The 24508-nt window shown below is 36.1% G+C and overlaps 1 protein-coding gene across 1 annotated transcript; it reads right to left on the bottom strand.

Moving 5' to 3' along the window:
• Positions 1–884: 884 nt before the first annotated feature.
• LOC137400966 (toll-like receptor 7) lies at positions 885–23361 on the bottom strand. Its single transcript, XM_068087304.1, has 6 exons — positions 20929–23361; positions 19623–19782; positions 17888–18018; positions 10598–10749; positions 3395–3426; positions 885–916 (listed from the first exon to the last, which is right to left on the bottom strand). Exons 1-6 carry the CDS (start codon positions 23359–23361, stop codon positions 885–887), a joined length of 2940 nt encoding a protein of 979 aa, XP_067943405.1.
• Positions 23362–24508: the final 1147 nt, after the last annotated feature.

Raw genomic sequence — 24508 nt, forward strand, 5'->3', positions numbered from 1 at the left:
TAATCTATTAAGTCATGAGGGATGTACAGATGCAACAAACAAAAACAAATTAGGTAGCTTTGATGCTGTTTTTGAAAGTACAAATTTTATCATCAGTTGTGTCCTTGAATCTCTTACTAATGAAAGTAAAATATTGGCTAAGGCAGTCACCCATTTAAAAAAAATCTAACAAAAACTTTCAATAACAAACATTCTATAGCTTGATTTTACATAGCTCAATGTATAAAAAAATACAATGAAAAGTTGCCGTTTTACCTGGTGGTTGACATTGATGAAACCTAAGGATATTTTTGAAAATTTGCTTTACGTTGAATCTACAAAAAACTCTTTATTGGAAGTTTATAGTTGGGACTGAATTAACCAAAAAGCAGGTTTAGTGTCCAATAGCTAAGTAGGCATGGCTCTTGTGATGACAACCGTTAAATAATTGATATCTGAAAATTAAAGAGACATTTTACATTCGAACTGTGAGACAGAGATATGGTTGAATCCTATAACCTGTAAATACAAGTGCTTGAGAATCAGCCAGCAGTTTATGACTAGGCTGAGTTCGATTGATTAAAAAACATCAGATACCAGTGTTCCCCATAAGTAGTAATACATTACAAGTAATTTAATTCAGGTAGCCTGACTTTTGTTAACTGGTTTTGCATCACTGTAAATTATAACCAGCTAGCTTAACATAAAGCCTCTCTCCATGGCAAAATTGAATTGACAAAAGTTCGATCCAAAAAATAAAAGTATTAGTATAGGTCTTCATTATGCAAGCAAAAGTAGACACACATTTTATTTATGTAATTAGATCAACAGGTTTTAAAAGATTGATACAGTCGAGAAAATAATGCTCATCAAAAGAGATCTGTTCTGAAAAATTGACTAAACTCTTACAAAAAGTAACCATATTGGTACAAAGCCGCTAGTTGGGGTGTGCCGTTTTACTGAGACATGTGACTAAATTCTATATCGTAGATAAAAATTTTGAAAAATTGTGTTGACGGCTACAGATATTACTTTTGATATTTGAAATTAAAAACCGAGAATTGCATTAAAGCATATTGATAATGCTAGATCATTCTTTTGTAAGATTGATTTGATGTGAGTCAAGGCAGAGACTAATGAAATACAGCTGGACTATTGCCCACAGTTTTTTAACACTAGCTAAAAACAGGTGCATATCCTTATTTATAATATTTAATATAATAAAATACATGTCCATCCTTAATAAGAGAATTCAATCCTACTGAGCTACATGTAGATTAAAATAGATAGTTTTACACTTTCTAACGACTCGTAAACTTTAGCTAAATTTTTTTACAAATAATAATTACTATAATAATACGAGACATGTTTATCCGCCTGTCCGAAGCCATGTTGAAAGAGTTAGAGAAAAGATTGCACCACCAAGGAATTGAACCCAGATATTTGGATTACTAGTCAACCATGCTACCATCTACATTACTCAACATTTTTATATCTAAGAATAGCTGTGCACATAGTTATTACACATGATGATCTCTCATATCGCACGAGACTGCCAGCTTACTATAGTATTAATAACTAAATATCAACTTTTTAGAAGATTGAATTGATTTATGTCAAGGACAGCGCCTTAATGAAATATAGCTAGACTATTTCCTACAACTCTTAAGCAAAATTAGCTAAGGCAAGATGCACATACTTAACTACTGACTAATGGCTGACAAGAGAACATATTAGCACTCCCAAGGTTGACAAGTAAAAAAGTGCTTATGACATGAATGACATTTTGAGTTAGCATTGATGTCACGGGTGCCTTAAGGACTTCCTCATTAAGTTCCTCAAGAAGAATAATAAGCATGCGGTTGGGCTGGTAGCAATGCTCTCCCTCTACTAGCTCATAGCCTGTCAAAAAAGAATTAGAGGTTGACACATTAACTTTTGTAATGTTAAGGTGACAATAAAGTCAATCTGTATAATGGTAAAAGTTGTCGACACTAGAATAGATACCATGTTCATAGACTTTTGTTTATATTTTGCTAATAACGCTGCATCAACTCGCCGCATGAGTTGAATTTTTAGTTATGTTCAACAAAGTTTATGTTTAAAACAGTGTTGTAGTCTTGTAATATTAAAAAGCTAGCAAACCTTTTTGAACTTCAAGTTCTCTAACCTCTAACATAATTCTATTGCTCAAGCTATATCAGAAGGCCGACTTTTGCTAAGACCTTACCTACAAGTAGATTTGCTTCAGTCAAACAGCTCGGGTTGGCAAGATACGAGTTGCTGAGTAGAACTATTATCTTTCTGCTTGCTTCTATCGCTCTACACTGCTCTGTGTGCTTTAGTGACCTTGCCGCTGAATCTCTGTCAACAATGTACAGCTTCAACTTCTGTAAATAGAATATCAGTAGGAACATTGTTAGTTACTGTGTGACCTTGAGCTTCTGGAAGTAGAATATTATAATGAATTTGTTCAGCTCAATAAATTTTACAAAAATGATGGTTTTTCACACTCTGACTCTTTTGGACACACATATATAGATTAATACGTTCATTCAACTCAAGAAAAAAAGTTGAACTTTTAAAATAATTCTTACTTATCTTTGCAACCACAATCTATAAAGACTGAACTATAAATATGCCAATCTACCACTAAACTCAGATATACATGTATTAATCGTATAAACTATAAATACTTGTAATGGTTAAAGCCTGTAACCAATTCCCTTTTAAAATTATATCGCTACATAGTACATAGAAATGGCAGACATGGAAAAAAGAAATAACAGGAAAATAGCAAATAAAAACTATAAACTGTATGTTCGTTTGTCTTTGGTGCTGGTCATGTAGACGGCGCTAAGGGAAGACCGCGGGAAGTAGGTTGACGATGTTTAGAAGCGGTTGGTGTTCCATTGTTGTCTTGGTTTTGTTTTGCTTGGAATAAATGTTTTTGAGAACGTAAGTATTCGAATTTATGTACATCGGCATGAACTGGAAAACTGTCATCATACAGAATGGGAATTGCTAGAAACGAAGGTTGTCTTACGCCGTTTGTGGTATATGATAACTCCAAATTTAGAAACAGTAAAAACAAAACACTTTTCGTTTACTGCTATAAGGCAATTAATGATATTTCTGCATTTCATATGCTTTCTTACGCTTTTCTTACTTGTTGTATAGTTGGTTTTCACTTTTTCTATCATATCTGTCTGTTGGAAAATGCTAAAAGCTTGCTGGCAGAGTGTCACTTGCTCATATGAATTAGAATAAAAAGCTGAACAATTTTAGAAGTATCTAACAGTCAAATATAATTGCAACCGATTTTCACTTGCAAATTAAACTGAGTGTAACTCATTGTGCAATGTACCCGCAAGAAGAAAACGGAACAAACCACGAAACAAACAAGCAAACGTGCCCAAATACGAAAGACTTTTCAGACTTTTGTATCTAAAAATATACCTAATAAGTCAAAATAGAATTTTTACTAAAAGATGTTTCGTAACTTGAAAATTTTGTAAGTAGATTCTTTCGTACGTGAGGTTTCACAGTATAGGTATTCTATAGCATTAACAGATGTACTCTCCCCACTTTACTTCTTAACTCTCATGTGTTGTCTGGACAGGCATGCCCTTAGTCTATGGAACTATATATGGACAGTCAAACCCTGTTTTAACATCCTCCTAGTTGTTGGTTATTTAAACTCACCCTCCCTCACATTGTTCTGTTCAGCATCAATAGATGTGTTTGCATAATTATATAATACATGCAGGAGCCACCCGTGCAGACTTACATGACTACTAAGAGTTATCTTCTCAGACGGTATATGTTCACTATAGGGAGTTGTGTGGAAGCTGGCTATGTAGGTTTTAGCATCTAGAAGGCTTGTGAGCTGTTTGTTAAGATACAAATAAGCAAAAGCTATTGGAGAGTGAACATCAACATATGTCATTATATGTTGACGTTCACTCATGTTCACGTTCACTTATATGTTGACGTTTTATGCACTTATATGCAATCGTTTTTTGTCACCCATTTTTTCAGCAAACGATTGCATTGCTCGCCTCCTATTGGCTAATTTTTCTAGTCACCAGTCCGTGTTTGTTTTTCATCAGAAAGTCATCAGAAAGAATGACAATATTGTATGGAAATTCCTTAGTCACTAGTAAACATAAAAGAACTAAATACGTGTGAATCCATTATTTTAAAGGCTGTTGTGCTGTTGCTGTGTGTTAACAAACGACTAAGTGTGTAGCCCATCTAACTGACTGCGTAGCCATCGTTTAATGTTGATAGCTTTGTTTGTCCACTAACTCTGCTAATTTCAATAGCTGGTCATCAAAGGGTTGTCTCCAATTTTAGAAGAATCATCATATTGGAATTCTCTTCTCTTTGCTGTTTTCATGTTTTTGAGCTTTAGCTATGCAATGCTTGTTTGTTGAAGTCTTTCATATCAAGTTTTCTGTAACCCTTAATAATTCCACTGTCTTCCATCTTCTATTGGTTCACTGTTGCCTTGCTGCCTCTATATTCATAGCTGCCTCAGTGTCCTACCTACTTGTTGTATTAAACACTATCAATTTTCAAGGTCTCTAATGATTTAGCATATTTTATTTTAGATAAAATGGAGTTATAAAGCTGAGAATTCCAGAAGTCGCTTTGAAAGACCGTAATCTTTTAGCTTTAAATAATTTTTTGTGTTTCAATTAATTCAATTTATCTTGCCAATTTTAAAATATTACGTAAATTTTACATTAATAACTGGTTTATGATTTATACATTTAAGTAGCGCCTTTTGGCTGATTTTAGGTATCTTTGACGTTTTTATATAATCTTTTCTTCAAAATTAATTGACATTTGCTTTACTGTTAATATTTTATACTTGATTATAATAATCTAGCCATCCAGGCTTTCTGTTAAGGGCCACCACCGCAAATGCTCTTCCTTCTGATATAGGATCTATTGTAACTGTTTTCTCCCGAGATTTCTTGTGGTTGATGCCCAATAAATCTACAATTTATCCGCAACACAAACATTTCAATTTACAAGCTACTGTGAGTTTGCTATAGCAAAAACTGGCTAACTGTCCATGTATCATCGATAAACAGTTACTTCTCTGCTTGCCGGAAAGCCTATGGTTTTCACATTTTAATAATTGTCATGCAAGTGCCAAGTATTATTGGTACTTTGCCAACAAACATTATGCTTATTAGCTAAAGCTTTATACAAGCTAATATTATATAGTACTGTCTCATTATAGCTATTAATAATGCTTGTAGCTTTTTACAAAGCTTTTCTATGACCAAACATATAAATACTTGGGTTTTCTGTTATCAAATCAGTTGTCTCTGGAGAGTGCAATAAACCACATTTCTCTAATTTAATACTCTATCTGATTGCTTCTGTGCAGAAACATAACAGAAGCTAATTGGCGACAAGGATTTCTCTTTTGAACAGTTACAAAGAGTTTTGTTCAGATTTTATCATTGATAAAATCGATACAAAGAGTTCTAGTTTATTACAAGAGTAACTGTTCAAAATTGCACCACTACAATGGCAGAAGTAGCAGACCTGATCAAGCTAATGCAGAAGCAGCAGGAGGACCAGAGACAGCAGCAAGAGGAATACAGACGTCAGCAAGAAGAGCATAGACAACAGCAGCATGAGGAGTTCAAGCAGCAACAACAGGAATACAGACGTAAGCAAGATGAAAGAATGGAGGAGAATAAGAAACTGATGGAGCTACTACTACAAAACCTACAACGGAAACAAGAAACAGCTGCAACCGCTGTTCCAGCCTTCCCAGGTTTTGACCCAACAGCAGAGCTACTAACAGATTACATAGACAGATTCAACACCTTCATTGCAGCAAATTCTATTCATCAAGACAAGATTGCTGGCACTTTTCTCACCAACCAACAGCCTACACTCTACAAGCAGCTTAGTAATATGGCAGCTCAGCTTGCAACACCCAAGCAGATCAACGACCTCAACATGGATGAAATACTGGAATTTCTCAAAGACCAGTATGACCCTAAGCGCTTCATTGTTAGAGAGCGTTACAAGTATTGGAGTGACATGCAGAAGAAACCTGGAGAAACTATTCAAGAGTTAGCTGCCAGAATTCGTCAAGATGCAACTACATGTGCCTTCATAGACATTACAGATCCATTAGATGAGGCTCTCAGAACAAGATTTATCTGCTCTGTAAACAATGAAGCAGTTCTCAAATCTCTCTTCAAGGTCAAGGACAATGAACTCAACTTCAACAAAGCTATACAGGTAGCACAGGAAACAGAAGAAGCAGCTAAAGTTGCCAAAGAGACAGTTTATGGAAACTCGTCTAAAGTCAACAAGGTTGCTCAACAGAAATCAAGATACAAACCACTCCAGAAAAACAACTCTATACCTGACAAGCAGAAGGAAGGAAAGCTATGCTACAGATGTGACCGAACTAACCATACAGCGGATGACTGCAGATTCAAAGCAGCCACCTGCAACTTTTGTTCTAAACAAGGTCACATAGAAAGAGCATGCAAGAAAAAGAAATCATCTGCAGCAGGAAAACCAGTAAAGATGATAGAATGCACATCAACCAAGATGGTGAAACTTGCTGAAAACATCAAACTGGAGGGAGACAACTTCACACTTGAACTGGACACTGGAGCTTGTGACAACTTCATCTGTAAATCAATATGGGAGAAGCTAGGAAAGCCAAACCTAAAACCTACTACAGTTAACTACAAATCAGCCTCAGGACATCTCATAGAGACGCTTGGCAGATGTGAGCTAACTGCCCAATTGGATGCACAGAAAGAAGTCCGACTACCATTTGTGATTAGTGCTGTACAAGATCTCAACCTACTAGGAAGAACTGCTATACAGCAACTAGGCATCTCTATTGATGACAAGCTACAACAGAACCTTGTATCAACAATCACAGAGAACCAGCCAGATGGGAGGTTACAAATCAAGTGTAAGGAGATGTGCAAAGAATTTCCAGAAATATTCAAAGACGAGCTAGGATGTCTCAAAAACTTTGAACTAGAGATAAACTTCAAACCTTCAACAAAGCCAGTCTTCTGCCGACCCAGACCAGTTCCTATTGCCTTGACAGAAGAGCTCAACCAAGCATACGAAGCATGTGTAGCTAAAGGCATATGGGAACCAACTCAATTCAACCAGTATGGAACACCAGTTGTACCTGTACGCAAATCTACAACAGGTCAAGCTGCAGGGAAGATCAGAGTATGTGGAGACTACTCCAAGACTATCAATAATCAGCTAGAAACACATAGGAAACCTATCCCACTACCAGAAGATCTAATCAGAAAACTAGGTGGAGGCTATTGCTACACAAAGATTGATTTAGCAGATGCCTACAATCAAATATTGTTGGCACCAGAAAGTCAACGACGACTAGCACTATCAACACACCGAGGAGTACTACTACAGAAGAGGTTGCCCTTTGGCATAAGCTCAGCACCAGGGTATTTTCAAGAAATCATGGAGCAACTGACACAAGACCTCCCAGGAGTAGCAGTATACCTAGATGATATACTAGTGAGTGGAGCCAATGCAGAGAGCCATCTACAAAACTTACGTCGACTTCTTCAAAGATTAGAAGAAAGAGGGCTCAGATGTAGAAAAGACAAGTGCTGTTTTGCTCAACCGACAGTAGAGTATCTGGGACACAAACTCACTTCAAAGGGAATCACTAAAGGAAAGAAGGCAGATGCAGTACAACAGATGCCAGTCCCAACAGACTTAACTCAGCTAAGATCTTTCTTAGGAGCTACACAATTCTACAGCAAGTTCATACCCAATCTGTCACAACTCACAGGACCATTGCATAAACTGACACGCAAAGGAGAGACCTGGAAGTGGGGCACTGAACAAGAAAAGAGCTTCAACAAACTGAAAGATATGCTATCAACTGATAGTGTCTTAGCACACTTCAACGCAGATCTTGACATTGGAATCTCATGTGATGCTTCAGAAACTGGACTGGGAGCTGTACTATTTCATCGTTATCCTGATGGAAGTGAGAGACCAATAGCCAATGTTTCAAAAACACTGACCAGCACACAGAGGAAATATGGACAAATACAAAAAGAAGCTCTCTCAATCATATTTGCTCTAAAGAAGTATCACCAGTACCTGTATGGTCGACGGTTTATCTTGGTAACTGACCACAGACCTCTTCTCACACTTCTAGGACCTACCAAAGGAGTTCCAGCTCTAGCAGCCAACAGACTAGCAAGATGGGCACTGGTACTAAATCAGTATGACTACACCATAGAATACAGATCTACCCAGCATCATCAAAATGCAGATGTCCTCTCAAGACTGCCAGTTGGACCTGATAAAGAGTTTGATGCAAGAGAAGATGAGGATGATGTTGATACAGTATGCACTATTCACACTATTGGACAACAGCTCAACTCTACAGACTACAATGTTCTAGCAAAGGAGACAAAGAAAGACCCAACACTAGCCACAGTAATGCGCTACACAGCAGAAGGATGGCCTGGTAACAAAGAGATGAAGGAGACTCAGCTGTCACTCTTCCACAAGATCTCAGATTCACTTTCTATCACTGAAGGTTGTCTTCTATATGGCAACAGAGTAGTCATTCCTGTCAAGTTACAACAGGAAGTATTAAAGATCCTTCACCTTGGACACTTTGGAATGGAAAGAATGAAGAAGCTAGCTCGAACTGCTGTCTATTGGCCTCGCATTGACTCTGATATAGAGGAGACAAGCCGACAGTGCACTGCCTGTGCGGAACACCAGAAGCTTCCACAGAAGTATCCTATACATCCCTGGATGCTACCTGAGAAGCCATGGAGTCGTCTTCACTTAGATCATGCAGTAAACTTCATGGGCAGCCAATGGCTAGTGATGATAGATGCCTACTCAAAGTATCCATGCATACACAGGACTTCATCTAATTCTACCAGAGCTACCACAGACATCTTAGAGGAGATATTCGCACACTTTGGATACCCTCACGCCATAGTCACTGACAATGCTACCAGCTTCACCTCAGGAGAGTTTCAGCAGTGGTGTCAAGAGAGAAGCATTGTTCACCTCACTGGAGCACCCTACCATCCAGCTACAAATGGCGCAGCTGAAAGACTAGTACAATCCTTCAAACAAGCCATGAAGAAATCGTCATTCCCACCTAAATCTGCACTACAACAGTTCCTGATGCACTATAGAAGGACACCACTTCCTACAGGATACTCTCCCAGTCAGCTGCTGAATGGAAGACAGATGAGATGCAAGATTGACACCCTATTGCCATCACCCGCACACATAGCACAGTTTCATCAATCCAGAGAAGTCAACCGATCTGCAGAAAAGACAGTTAGCAAGATACACAGCTACAATCTTGGAGCACCATGCTATGCCTTGTATCATGGACCTAGACGCAACAGACAACCTAGATGGGTTCCAGCCATTGTTACTAAGATATATGGAACTCGTAGTCTCAATGTCAAAGTGGTACCAAAGGGACCTACTTGGAGAAGACATGTTGAACAACTCAGACCAAGATACTCAACAGAAGAAGATCAAGACCCTGGAGATAAACCTGATATAACAGAGGAGACAAAACTGCAACTACCAGCCCCTACAACTGTAACAGAGCAACCTCCGTCTAGAAGAAGACCACGCAACCCTCGTCTACCTGATGGAGATGAGTATAGCAGAGACAAACCCCGAAGGTCTAAGAGAACCAGAAAGAACCTTTAGCTTAGTGAGGAGGTGTCATGCAAGTGCCAAGTATTATTGGTACTTTGCCAACAAACATTATGCTTATTAGCTAAAGCTTTATACAAGCTAATATTATATAGTACTGTCTCATTATAGCTATTAATAATGCTTGTAGCTTTTTACAAAGCTTTTCTATGACCAAACATATAAATACTTGGGTTTTCTGTTATCAAATCAGTTGTCTCTGGAGAGTGCAATAAACCACATTTCTCTAATTTAATACTCTATCTGATTGCTTCTGTGCAGAAACATAACAATAATATATGATATGTTCATTTTTATATGCATAGCCTACTAACATACTAAACCAAGTTTGAGTTGCAGTCATCTGGCGTCAAGGGTCAGATAAGTCTATAACTGGTTTTATTGTGACAATAAGGTCAATTTTAGCAAAATTTACACCCTATTGGTTATTAATAGGTAAGGTATAACATACAATAACTAATTTTGGTAAGTACAAGTGCACAGATTAAAGAAAATCAAGCTCATAATTAATCTCTTTAATTAAGCAATTAAAGAAAAGGTAAGAAATGAATTTTAGGTAGTAACCTGGCATAGTGTTATCAGCTGTCAGTCCAAGACCCAAACTCCTGATTTCTATTAATATAAAAGCCCACTGTACTGTATTATTGTTGTAAAAAATCAAAATTAAAATGTATAAACAAACTCTCGCAATGAGTTCAAATGTTAACAACAACCGATGAAAATGCCCCCTAGACAGATTTGTTAGTTTTTCGTAGAATAATAAAATGGAAAATAATTATCGAAAATTGAGATTAAATAAAAAGATAAAATACTTCGAACAAGCGACATGTCTGCATATTTAGATAGGCAGCTCTACTGAATCAAGGGTTCTTCTTCTGTAACATGCTCATCAAACGATGCCTCCTCCTGTGAAACAAACTTCTTTTTCTTCCTGTAGATATATCTCGGTTTAGCGACAAATCTTTTCACCCTCTTCCAAACACGACCCATGTTAGCCTCAGAACCAACCTACGAATAGATAGAGGTGTCTATGATGTCAAAAATGAGAGATAACAAGTTAGCTAGTATAAATGATGGGATGAAAGCCAAAACAACTGATACATGTTTGTCATAGACGTTGAACCTTTCGATAAACTTTGCTACCGAATACTAATCCCTAATATACACTGTCTTTTTCAAGCTCACTCGACTGCCAAACACACGGGTCTGAGTTAAATCAATTCGATATAAAATTATTGGAAGATGTGGAAAAACCACTGGAGAACTGCAAAAGTATTAGAGACTGTCTATCGACTGTCTATCTTAAATACTTGGATAAAACGGCTCTTCGAAAACTGTCAAAAAGCATAATCGGGTATAGATTTTGATTCAAGTTAACAGCAACTACCATGGTACATTGGCATAACGACAGCAATGTATAATCACGCCTGAGAGTTCACCATGGCTGAGGTTCTCTATAGTTTACCAACTACTAAAACAAAATAAAAAACTGCAAAGTTCTACCATATCAGTCGGGATGTGATTAGCCAACCAATCCCAGCATAATATAATCGGGTGATGGAAAAAATGGCTCCTCACCGGTGTGAACAAAAAGGGCCTCATTTGGACTTAATTTTGTTGATTTTTATTTAAGGAGCAGAAGTAGTATTAGAATATAATTTTAGGTTGTTGGAATTAACTTTAATTTATTAGTCTTAGCTGAATGATGCTTGACCTAAGAAGTTGCGCCATGACCTTTCGTTTGTATAAACTTGACCTCTAGCTTGATACCTTCACAGTTGCAATGTTAGCTAATGCACCGATATATATAGAATGTATTCATTGGTCGAAATTCAGTCATCTTATTCAGATCTCTTTGCACAGACATTTATAATGACTCGTCTAATGCTTATAATTCCATTGCTTACTCTAATGTATATGAATTAATTCTAATAGATGACAAAGTCAAGGGCTGCTGTGGCCTAGTGGTCTAGACTGTCGGATGTGCATACAAAAGCTTGGGGTTCAAATCCCCAAAAATAGATTTCTGGTAGTGATAGGAATGCCATCGAGCCTCTCTGCATAAATCACTCTCAATCACTCTCTGCAACTGGGTGAGTTACTGAAAATCACCGAGCAATTAGTTAAAAATTATTCACAGCTTCTGCTTACAGTAGGCCAAGCCGACACCATACTCATTCTTCAAACAAATAGAGCAGCAAACAATATGGTGACAAATTACAATCAGTATTTAAAGCACATAAATTACATAATTTTTTATTGTATATTTCAATACATCAGAGTCTTGGCTTTCGAATGAGCTATTGCTTGCCATGGTGAAACAGACATTGGTTGGTGTTTATAGGATTTCCCCAGAGCTCTACCGCGAAAATGTTTACTGGCATAGTTTCGAAGATTGTGTCGTCACAATTCTCATATTCGTTGTTGTGTGCTCTTACCACTTATTTATCAACTACGATAATGACGATAATGACGCTAGTAGCAGGCGAAGGTAGGACAACTCAAGAGAACGAATGAAGATGACAAAGGAATCAGTGTCATTATTTCTCCATGTACATCTTATTTCTATGATAAGTACCTCAGACTCCAAGAACCATTACATTACATTGTACCTCACAGTACATTTATTGAAGCATAATTAATTAACCCAGAACATGTGTTTGTATTGGTTGGGCGTTAGCATGATCGCGGGCATTGTTGATTATCTAGAATCTTAGTTTATTATTAGCGCTCCCCGGGTTTAATAGCACCGATTATCCCAGAAAAACGCAGCCTCAATGGCAGCGAAAGGGATCGACGACCTAAGGCTAAATGAGAATTAGGACGTCACATTTGAGTACCTGAACCAAGTGTTTTTTTGCAGGACATACTTTTGACACCCCGTTTTTCATAGTTCTATTATACTTTGTGTATTGAATATAGGCTCATTTGAAAGCCAAGACTCTGATGTATTGAAATATATAATAAAGAGATTATGCAATTTATGTGCTTTAAAAGAATAATGATGACAAAATCCACCATATTTGTTTGTTTACTATTTTGTACATTTTTGTTGCTTTTAAATAGACAATCCTAGTAACAGAAATCTATTGCTTTTAGCTGCATGAGTTACTACCTACATAGTTCTCTATATAATTGTCTAATAAGCTAGTCATACGAACACATGTTTGTTGTTTTTATCCTATTAGCACAATATTTTAAATAGCCAGTAACTGCGTTTCCATGATTTTCATGAATTAGGAGTTGCTTCCACTTCAATTCATGGAAATGGTAAAATCCGAACGCAATCAAGACCATTTTGCTTCACTAAAATTGTGTAAAGGCATTCGCTGTGAGAGCAGTATTCAATGTCATAAAAAATGCTCACTGCTGATGGATCCGAATTGATGCTACTAGTCTAAGATCTCTCCAGGGGGTTAACGATTTTCAGCCTTGCGATCAGATATCCTGGCTTAGTCAGTGCAACTAGAGAAATATGCATAAATTAAAAAATGACCGTGACCCGAAAGCGAGTCGAATTGAACAATTTGCGAGATACATCGTGAATCTTGGAAAGGTCTATATGGTGTAACTCTAAATTGTTTAAACAGTAGGGTGCAAATTTGTTGGCAGCAGGCAACTCAAAACCCATTAGACACATGGAAATGCAGTGATTATCTGTGGACTACAGTCTGAGACCAACAACAGGGCATGAACTGCCAAAAATCTCCTTCATTTTTTAGCTAGCTTTGTCTCAGATACCACCAGACCAGTGCCAACCAGGGTTAAATTGAAGGTAACATCTGTGCAGTATCGCCATTGTATACGACTTGAGTCACACCATTGTATTATTCGTATACCGGTGTATCACCATCAGTAGTTTAATGGTGAAGGCTAACTAGGCTGTTTATCATGAGTCATTCAGCAACTCTGCATCAGCCAGTAAATAGCAACAAGACTTCTGCGTATAGCTTGAACGCAACTTGAGCTCATATAAGCATCACAGTCTGCGTTTCATTAAAGGGCTGCTAGTAAAATCACTGACGGTAACAACGTAAAAACATCTAACATCCTAACAGTTTGGTATCATTCTTACTATTAGTAGATCTTTATAGAGGTGATAAGGAATGATTCTATAATACACAATAGAATGCTGAATAACATGGTGCTTTACATACCACAATTGACAAGCCTAGATTCAATCAAGCGACTCACATACGCTCTTCTCATTGGGTCGCAATGTATGACAGCATCCATCTTTAAAATTCTAATTCTATGCTAGAAAACAACGCTAGACATACCTAAAGTTAACAATGCTGCTAGTTCATTACCAATACTAAAGGCACATTTATTTAGTGCTCAATCAAAGTTCATGACAAAGAAGCGATCAATTATGAGTGAGTGTAAACAAGGTTTAAACTTCCCCAATGTCCCATAAGATGATTCTATTGAATATAAAGCATTCAAAAGCCAGTGTGAATTTACCATAGAAAATTTTATTGTCAGCTTCTGCACAATTGGTTTCAAATCATCAAGTAAGCTCAAGGCGGCTGTTGTTTTTATGATGCAATAATTTCATCTCATTGATGTGTGCTTTCTACTCAGGTACATACATGTTTTTGGTGACTGACTTAGGGCAGTCTCAGATGGGCTCTTGAGCCACACTGTTTAATTTGAAAGTACGTAATGTTAATCATCTAATACTAATTAGTTATGTGGTAACCAAACCAGTCATTCCTCTACTGCAGAATGTGTAAAGCTTTTCAGTATTGGTGTTTGAGCCAAAATAAAACACCCAAATTTATGAACTGAAACCTATGTACTTAGTTTACTTAGACATAATAAGAAAAACTTGCAAACCATGTTTTCATAACCCTTTTTGTCTTTTATGGGAAAACTAGAACTTAAACTGTTCATTTTAATAAATTTTACGGCTCAATTGTCCTCCTAACAAATATATGCTTAAGAACTACATTCAAGTCAAGTTTCATTACTACAAGTAAGTAAGACCCCACTGACAAAAAAGCTTTTTTAAATGACCAATCTGCCTGGGCCGTGTTGAAGGTTCATGAAAGTCAACAAACCTTTTTATCTTCTGTTTATAACGAAGATTTATGACATTGACTGTGTTTTTGCTGCACGGCCAGCCAGCCATCTACTCCACCAGGCAGCTGACAGAAGAACAGCTTTGCCCAGCTGAACTGAAAGGAGACTTGGCCCAGCTTTACTGGACTGAGCCAAGCTGAGCCAAGCTGGCCTATCGGATGGTAGAGGAGCAAGCAGCTGGCCAATAAACCGGCGTTATAAAGGCGGCAGGCCCTAAGCCGACAATAAGAAAAATAACCAGCTGCCTGGCCGGCAGAAGACAACCAGTTGGCCCTGGAAGAAGAAAGCGAAGCCTAGCCCAATCCAATCTAGTATATAAGAGGCCTGACAGCAAAAACCAAACAGAGTATGGGAAAGCCTCACTCAATGCAGCTATATATATATATATATATATATATATATATATATATATATATATATATATATATATATATATATATATATATATATATATATATAGCTATAAATATATATAGCTATAAATATGTCCATCACATGAATATATATATATATATATATATATATATAGTCAACACAAGTCACCTGAAGAGTGCACCAGCACGAAACAGACCTGTCGTGACCCCAGAATAAAACATCAATCTGGAATAAAGATAAGTAAAATTAACCTATTCCACACTCTAGTTAGTTATAACACTCCGCACTTTTTGGAGCGTAGAGTGCTGTTAGCAGTAGGCCTGACCACTTATCTATTATATATATATATATATATATATATATATATATATATATATATATATATATATATATATAGAATAATATGTATATATATTTATATATAAATGTGAAAGTAAGTCTGTCCTAGATATAGATGTTAAAATCTTGGATTAAAGAATCCGTACTGACGATGATTTGATGTCTGTCTTACTGTTCACCAGTCCGACGCGTACCCATTAGGCCATTGAGATGGTATCATGCTAATACAAGTCATTATATGAGAGCAAATACTCAACGACTTTGCGTACGACGTGGGTCATAGCATAACGTGACGAAAAGCTGTTGGCTCACATTATTAAACGTACCCAAATTTTCCATTGGCATTGTGCCAGGCTAATAGCAAGCAACTCTCACTACTTCTCATTGTTTATAAGACAAAACACTTTTCTCATGATATGTCGTTCAAAAGTTAGAATGGCAAATGTTGTTATATGTTAAATACAAATCAATTTTCTGTCCAAAAAGGCTTTTCTATTACCCGGGAAACAGCGGGTAGCACAGCTAGTATATATATATAATATAAACATATTGAAAGTAACCAACTGTTTTGTTCGCGTATATATATATATATATATATATATATATATACTCGAACAAAATGGTTGGTTCCAAGTGGAACAGTAAAGGGTTTGCAGCTGACCCTGTAAAATACTTTGTTAAAAACTCTGAACACCTTATTAATGGTGGACAGGAACTATGGTTTAAGATGTGCTGATGCAGTTCAACCACAAAACCTGTGATTATGATGGTCAGGGAGACAAAACAAATGAGAGGTCATCAGGCCAACTAGAAATTGACTGGGTTCACGCTCTGAATAGTGAATTATGACACATCTAGGTGAGTGTCCATCTCATGAACTGGTACTGCCGATATGGAAATAGAATAAAAAGTTATATAAACAAGGAGATGAGAGGGTCAAACTTACAATGTGTGGCAGGGCAGATTAACTGCTTGCTATGTACTGTACTCACTGAATCAGATAGTACATGTAGTTTAGTTTGTACATGTAGCTTACATTGATTATATAATACCATTAAGGATAAAGAGAAGTCGTTATTTTTAATTTGTACGGGATGCTAAACTTATTGAGGACTTCATTTATTCCATTCCATATTGCTAGTAATATCACATTTATATGTACTATTATTGGAGCAAAGCAGACAAAGGAAATTTTGAATAGCCATGTTGTATCTAGTAGAGAGTTCTGTTGGTCAATAATCTACAGTAACAAATCTCATTTTGTGTGCACGTGAGTATATGTGCCTGTCTGTTAGTCGGTAGACGTTAGGCGTTACCACAATGTTTAGTCAGGTTGATATTGCTAAACTGGTTTATTAGGGTAATACCCTAATAAACCAATAATAAAGGCTATCAGTAATAAAAATAACTACCGCCATGCGATGCTGCTTAGAGTTAATTGACTATAATTGTACGTAATCTCTAATAGGGTTAATTTTAAATTAAAGTTGGTTTTATCTCAGTTCTCATTTTACATCCAGTTTCATCGAAGACAATTCTTTACCAGAGTAGAACCTCAAGTATACTTATAAGTTTTAGTAAGTTTAAGCTATTAGCGAGCCTTGATTATAGTGGATCTGTTAACAACAACACAGCTAAAATGTTTTTACTGTCGTACTATATTAAAGGTTAGGTTGGTCACTGACACTATCAGCACGGGCTTGATGCTCAGCTGGAAACAGTTTATGTTCAAGGATAAGCTCAATTGATTGGGCAAAAGACATTTGAGATGTCAGTGTTTACCTCAAGCATTATTAGGTTACTAGTAACTATAATCAAATAGCCTGACCTTTGAGAACTGGCGCGACATAAACTTCAATCCTACTGAGCTAGATTAAAAAAGATAGTTTGAGACTTTCCAGTGACTCACAAACTTTAGCTAAAAGTGTTTGCTATAATTTTTACTATAATTAGAGACATGTCTATCCTCCTGTCTCAAGCCATTTTGAAAGTGTTAGGAAAAAGATTGCATCTCTCAGAAATTTAACTCAGATATTGGGATTACAAGTCAACCACATTGCCATCTACATTACTCCACCTTTTTATATCTAAGAATAGCTGTGCACATAGTTATTACACATGACGATTTCTCATGTCGCACGGGACTGCCAGCTACTAGTATTAATAATTAAAGATCAGCTTTTTAGAAGAATGAATGGATTTGTGCTCAGGACAGTGCCTTATAGCTGAACTATTTCTAACCACTTTTAAACACTAGCTAAGGCAAGATGTACATCCTTAGCTGCTGATTGATGACTGACATAAGAATATCTTAGCACTCTCATGGCTGACAAGTACAAGTACTTACAACATGGATGACATTTTGAGTCAGCATTGATGTCACAGGCGCCTTAAGCACTTCCTCATTAAGTTCCTCAAGAAGAATAATAAGCATACGGTTGGGCTGGTAGCAATGCTCTCCCTCTACCAGCTCATAGCCTGTAACATGGACATACTAGAGGTGATGAGTATCTATACTGTTCTTTTACAGCCATTACAAACCTTGACATTCTATACACTGCACCACTCTTATGCACACATAGCATCTAGTTTTTTATTATGCATGGTTCAGACCAATGTTGTATGTATAGCGTGAGAGGTGCTGAGCCCATGTATGCAAACAGGTGTGCGATTGATGTGAACCAAATAGCTATGAAATCATTATGAACACAGTAAAAGAGCATTATCCTACGCAGTCGCGCTATTTATTTAAAAATGTCGGACTGAATCAGGCTTTGTGAGATAGTCTGAAGTGACCACTAAACTTTTATGTTTTAACAATTAAATTTAAGTTCAACTTGCAAAACCATCTTTTTGAGGTATGAAATGCTTTAATCTAATTTTTTACTCATCTATGTATTTGCTACTTTTTCTGTAATTACAACTTATTTGATTTAATGACTTTATCTATACCTAACTGCTCTACTGCATGTACGTTTAAGTAAGTTCAAAGACTTACAACTAGTAGACACTAAACTAGCTTGAAGACTATAGGCTAGTACACGTTATATCACAATTTGTCAGTGTTAATCCCACAATACTTCGGTGATCATCTGTGATAACATTGTCACCACTCCATCTGCGGTCGCATCAGCGGAAAGTTTGCGACATAGCATTATCATTATAAAATGTGCTTGCAGAAGCGACGAAACACTAGTTCCCGTAGCAACTGTCATGAAAGAAACTATAGATCGAGCAATTTGCGACAGCCAATCACCATCACCGATGGGATGCACATTACACAGGCTGTCGTGGATGGGATGCACATTACACAGGCTGTCGTGGATGGGATGCACATTACACAGGCTGTCGTCAGGCTGTCGTGGATGTCTGCCAAACTAGGAGAAAAGTTTGACAGCTGCAGTTTTTTCTGGCGTCTCCGCATTGTCTCGACGATGCAACCGGTTTTCAGTGTACATGATCGACAGATAATCACTGAGAGGACAACTCCGAGTGTGAACCAGCCTTTAACAATGCAACTGAGCATCTGTAAATCATTCATTTTATGCAACCTTACAAACACACAGGTTTCCTGCGACAGTTCACTAAGTTAGCTCATCATAATCATGCAAAATGGTTAGTGCTTGCAGAAGCTGCTCTGATTCTAAATAAAATGTGGTGTGTGAAGACTTGTTGTTCGTGTCTTTTACTCCTGTATAAAGATTTTTCCAATACTAAAAACTAAGTGTTCATCTCTACTCAAGTCACAACATTTTTTGTTTGGTAGGTTGTTGCATTATTTTTAGACTCCTAAATCCTAGTGGTTAATGTACGAGAGGTTAATGTATGCGGTGTATTAATGGATGTGGTGATTGTGTATGTGGTTAATGCTCGTATTCTACAAGCTGGATAGTCTAAAACCAATTGAGCTTCTGCGTTATCTTTTTCACCAAATTTTTAGCTCGCACTAAATGATTCTGCATATTTAAGTGTTTGAGAGCCTTACAAGAAATCTTTTAACTATGTACCCTACAAAAAACTGTTTTGAGTAGTTCTATGTGATTCTACAACCAGAGCATCTATATAATATCAAATCATATTACTTGCAAGTAGATCCGCTTCAGTCAAACAGCTCGGGTTGGCGAGATACGAGTTGCTGAGTAGAACTATTATCTTTCTGCTTGCTTCTATCGCTCTACACTGCTCTGTGTGCTTTAGTGATCCTGCTGCTGAATCTCTGTCAACAATGTACAGCTTCAACTTCTGTAAATAGAATATCAGTAGGAACATTGTTTGTTACTGTCTGATCGTGACCTGAAAGTTTGAAGAGTTATTTACGGTTGACTACTAGATTGACAAGGACATCGTTAAAACCAGGTTTTTACATTGCTTGAGTTTCAAAATTTGTTTTACATATTTACTTCTGTGAACTGAAGCACAAAGCCATCTTGGTCGTTTTGTGAAACTCATATATTCTATAAGAAGATGGGGTTGAATAAACATCTGATTGTATTTCGTTTGAAGATGAGCTTACACAAAGGTTTGGTAGATGTTGTCAGTTTTTTTCTATCATTTGCAATTGTTTTTTGAGTTTGAGGTGATCTGACTGCCAGGAAGTTTCAAGACTAAAATCGGCAAAACTTGATCACGGTTAAACTGCTCAGATCAAGCGAAAGTGTGATTATTACATATATAGTTGCAAAAGACTGAGAGAATAGAGACTTTTAAGGCTTCAACTTGAATGCAATAGCCAAGATCAACTACATGAGAGGCCGGCAGAAACTCAACTAGCGTCACCTTTTCAGCATGTTTTCTTTTTAGCTTTGTAACCACAACCAGTTTTATTCATTTTGATCTTGAAGCATTCTGGCAGTCGGATCAGCTCAAAAATCAAAAACAGTTGCAAATGATAAAAAAATACTGTTACTTTCTTTATAAAATCTCCAAAATTTTTTGGTAATTTAATTTTTAAGAAGTAATGAACTGCTTGATGGTAACCGCTGATGGGGATCACATAGATATTCAAAGAGCAGCAAATGGTAGTCATTCTAAAATAAAGGCCGGTTTGCACTATATCGCCGTATGTCGATTTTAACCACACAATACTTTGGCGATCGATTGTAATAACAAAGTTCACACTATCTCAAACCCGCCGGTGTTTACATCAGTCGATAGGTCGTAATAGCGCTCTCATTATACAATCCGGTCATGGAAGCAATGAAATGATAGTTCCGCAGCAATGGTTATGAAAGAAAATATTGATTGAGCAATCGGTGACGGCCAATCATCATTGCCAATGCAGTGCACATTGCATGGGTTGTTGTGGATGCTCGACAATTATCAGGAAAGTTTGACAACTGCAATATTTTCCCACGTATACGCGCTGCCTCAGCAATGGCATTGGTTTACCTTGCACTTAGTGGACAAATAAGTGCTGAGAAGACAACACTTAAACATGGCAATATAGTCTGAACCAGCATTAAAGTCCAACATGCATTTGATATTAAGTGATCTATTTCTTCGTACCTGGTTACCTTCTGCTGCTACTGTTTCAATTGCAGGAATCAGCTGCCTCATAACCCAGTTGCTGTCAGAATCATTACTGGCATCATAAGAGATAAATGCATCGTACTGACATTTTTGTTCAAACTCTAACTCCCTAAGTCGATCTTTAACAGCTCTTGTTACAACTTGCGGATGTCGAAGGTACCAACGGTATCTGTAGCAAGGTATTCCTATAGCTAGACTTAAAATCACGCATCCCAGAACTATCCCGGATATTATCAATGGCTCCTTGACATAGCAGAAAAACCTGTTTGGTTTGTAACTAATCACTTGAGTTGATACTTCAGAGTTCTCAGGTGTCCTGCAGTTTAGGTTCGTGGCTTGAATGATGAAAGAAGAGTTGCGAACCCAGTCAGAGAAAATCTCATCACATGAACATATTAGAGGATTTGCAAGAATACCAAAATATTTAAGTTTGGTGATTTTTGTATCAAACACATTCAACAGGGTTGGTGACAATGTAGTTATTTGGTTGGCTTGCAGATACAAATTTCTTAACTTAGAAAGTCCATTAGAAAGGGTTACTGGTTTTAATACTGTCACACCATTGTCACTGAGGTCCAAACTTGCCAGAAGTGGTGTTGTCATAAATACCATGTCTGGAAGATTTGCAATGTCGTTATTAGCTAAGATTAATGTTTGCAATAGTTTAAGATTACCAAGCAAATTACTGCCGATGTGCTTGATTTTGTTGCTCGACAAATCAAGATGTTCAAGGTTGTGCAGTTGTCCAATCGCTTCAAAGTTGCTCTCCTCATTTTTGCCAATTTTGTTATTTGCAAGTGTTAGCTGTTTTAAGTTGGAGCAATAAACGAGACCACTTAAATCTGTAATCTCATTTAGTTCAGCTTGAAAATGCAACAGATTTGGCATAACAGTGCATAATTGTTGACCATCGCCAGCTGAGAAGCTTTTTATCTCGTTGTTATTAAGTGTTAGAGTAGTTACTGGACTTGTGAGATTTTTTGTAAATCCAAAATCAGGAACATAATTTAGATAATTGTCATCTAGGTATAAATTCTGAAGCTCTGGAAAAGCATCAATCAAGTAATACGCTTCATAGAGAGCTGCACCGATGCCAACTCCTTTTAAACTTAAGGATTTGAGTCGAGACGTTTGGTTGCTTGTAAAAAGTTTTAAAGCTCTTGCACCCAACATGTTCCCACTCAGTCCAATGTTAGAAGCCTTATCTACTGCATTGAACGCACCGGTTTCTACTAACGCTAAACCGCACCAATGCAAGTATATCAGTTTCAATCGAGGAAAGCCTTGAAAAACTGATGAATGCAAGGTATTCCCAAAAATCTTGTCACTATATCGACAGTCAAATGTTGATAATCGCTCAAGTTGTTTTAGTCCACTCAGACTTTCATTGGTTAGGAAACAAGAATTGTTGACTGTGTCAGTAGTGGCCCAGTTTTGGAATGTGAGTGTGGTCAACTTTGGGGGAAGGTTCTCAAACAGTTCCTTGGCACTAGCCGGGCATTCTTTGTAAGGAGACACGTCCCCGATTGTTAAGCTTGTTAGTTTGGTCAGTGGCTCTAATATTCTCTGGTTTCCCAAAAATACCAAAGAACTAGTGAGATCTAGCATCCCGATGTGCTGAATTGGCAGAAAGTGGTCCTGAGACAGATTCCGACATATTTCAGCTCCACATGTTTGCCCATAGCCTCCTAGTCTCACATCATTCAGTTTGGTCAGGTTAGAAAACTCAGGGGCAATGGTTGCATTTTTACAATCTTCAAGAAGATTGTTTGAGAAATCAAGGCGTTGAATGTTTGGTATTTGTAAAAAAATGTTTGATGGTATCTCTGTAAAACGATTGTTGGGAAGCTCCAAGTAGCGCAATCTGTTGTTGTTGCCAAAGAGTTGATCAGGTAATGAGCTCAGTTTACTATCGGTTATGGTAAGCTGTTGCATATAGGGCTGATTGAAAAATGTTGAAGGAGCTAATGACCTAATATTACCCCTGATAGTGACAAACTTTAAATGGCCAAGATATGCCATCATATTTTCCGTAAGCTCCGCATCAGGTCCATTGTACGTGAGGTCAAGAGATGATGTCTTCAGCTGGAGCCCTTGTGGGACAATCTTATCCGGATTTGAAGTTGTACAGAATGCGTCATTAGTACATTTCTGGCACTCTTTAACTTTACAAATGCCCGTAAAACATAACCTTTGATCAGTTTCACACAGCTTTTGGCCATTTTCTGCGCAAGATAATCTGAAGATGAGAAATAGCAGCCAGAGGCTCGGTTTAAGAATCCCCATCCACATCATTGAGTTGGTTAATCCTTAGGCTTGTAAAAATAAAATACAAGAAAATAAGTGCATGATGCATTGTTGAACAATTGAGCTTATGAAAAAAACAAACGACCATACTGGTGACCTTCTAATTAAAACTACAGAAACAAGATACAGCAAAAAAAGGTTGCTGGAGAGCACTGATTTGCAGCTCTAAATCTGGTAGACATGTTACTAATTCTTAAGTTCTTAAGCAATACAGGACACTCTGAAACCTGTATAAACAGACATATATCTTTAATGAAGAATAAATATGAATATATGTACATATATATAGATATATATATATATATGTATATATATATATATGTATATATATATATATATATATATATATATATATATATATATATATATATATATATATATATATATATATATATATATATATATATATATATATATATATATATATATATATATATATATATATATATATATATATATATATATATATATATATATATATATATATATATATATATATATATATATATATATGTGTATACAATACATATACATGTATATATGTAATTTTTATATGTAATATATATATAATATGTAATATTTAAGTATATATATATTACATATTATATACATAATATATATATATATAAACATATATATATGTAATATATATATGTAATATATATAATATGTAATATATATATAAATATATATGTATATATGTAATAATGTAAATAGTATAATATGTAATATATATATATAATATGTAATATATATAAGTATGTATATATATAATAATGTACATACTGTAATATGTAATATATATATATAAATAATTAAATATGTATGTATAATATAAATATGTAATATGTATAATATGTAATATATATATAAATATATATGTATATATGTAATAATGTATATAGTATAGTATGTAATATATATATATATAATATGTAATATATATAAATATATATATATATAATAATGTATATACTATAATATGTAATATATATATAATAATTAAATATGTATGTATATATATAAATATATTTATAATAATGTATCTAATATGTATATATATATATATTTATACATATATAATATATATATACATATTACTTTATTGGCAATAAGTTTCGTTTTAAACAGA

Source organism: Watersipora subatra, chromosome 7 (genome assembly GCF_963576615.1).
Source record: "Watersipora subatra chromosome 7, tzWatSuba1.1, whole genome shotgun sequence".
NCBI lineage: Eukaryota > Metazoa > Bryozoa > Gymnolaemata > Cheilostomatida > Watersiporidae > Watersipora > Watersipora subatra.

Coding starts and splice junctions, on each gene's coding strand:
- LOC137400966 (XM_068087304.1), bottom strand. CDS start 23,361: ATGTGGATGGGGATTCTTAAACCGAGCCTCTGGCTGCTATTTCTCATC. Junction 19,783..20,928: donor ATTTGTCCACTAAGTGCAAG/GTAAACCAATGC, acceptor TTCTATTTACAG/AAGTTGAAGCTGTACATTGT. Junction 10,750..17,887: donor CTCAAAATGTCATCCATGTT/GTAAGTACTTGT, acceptor ATCTATTCGTAG/GTTGGTTCTGAGGCTAACAT.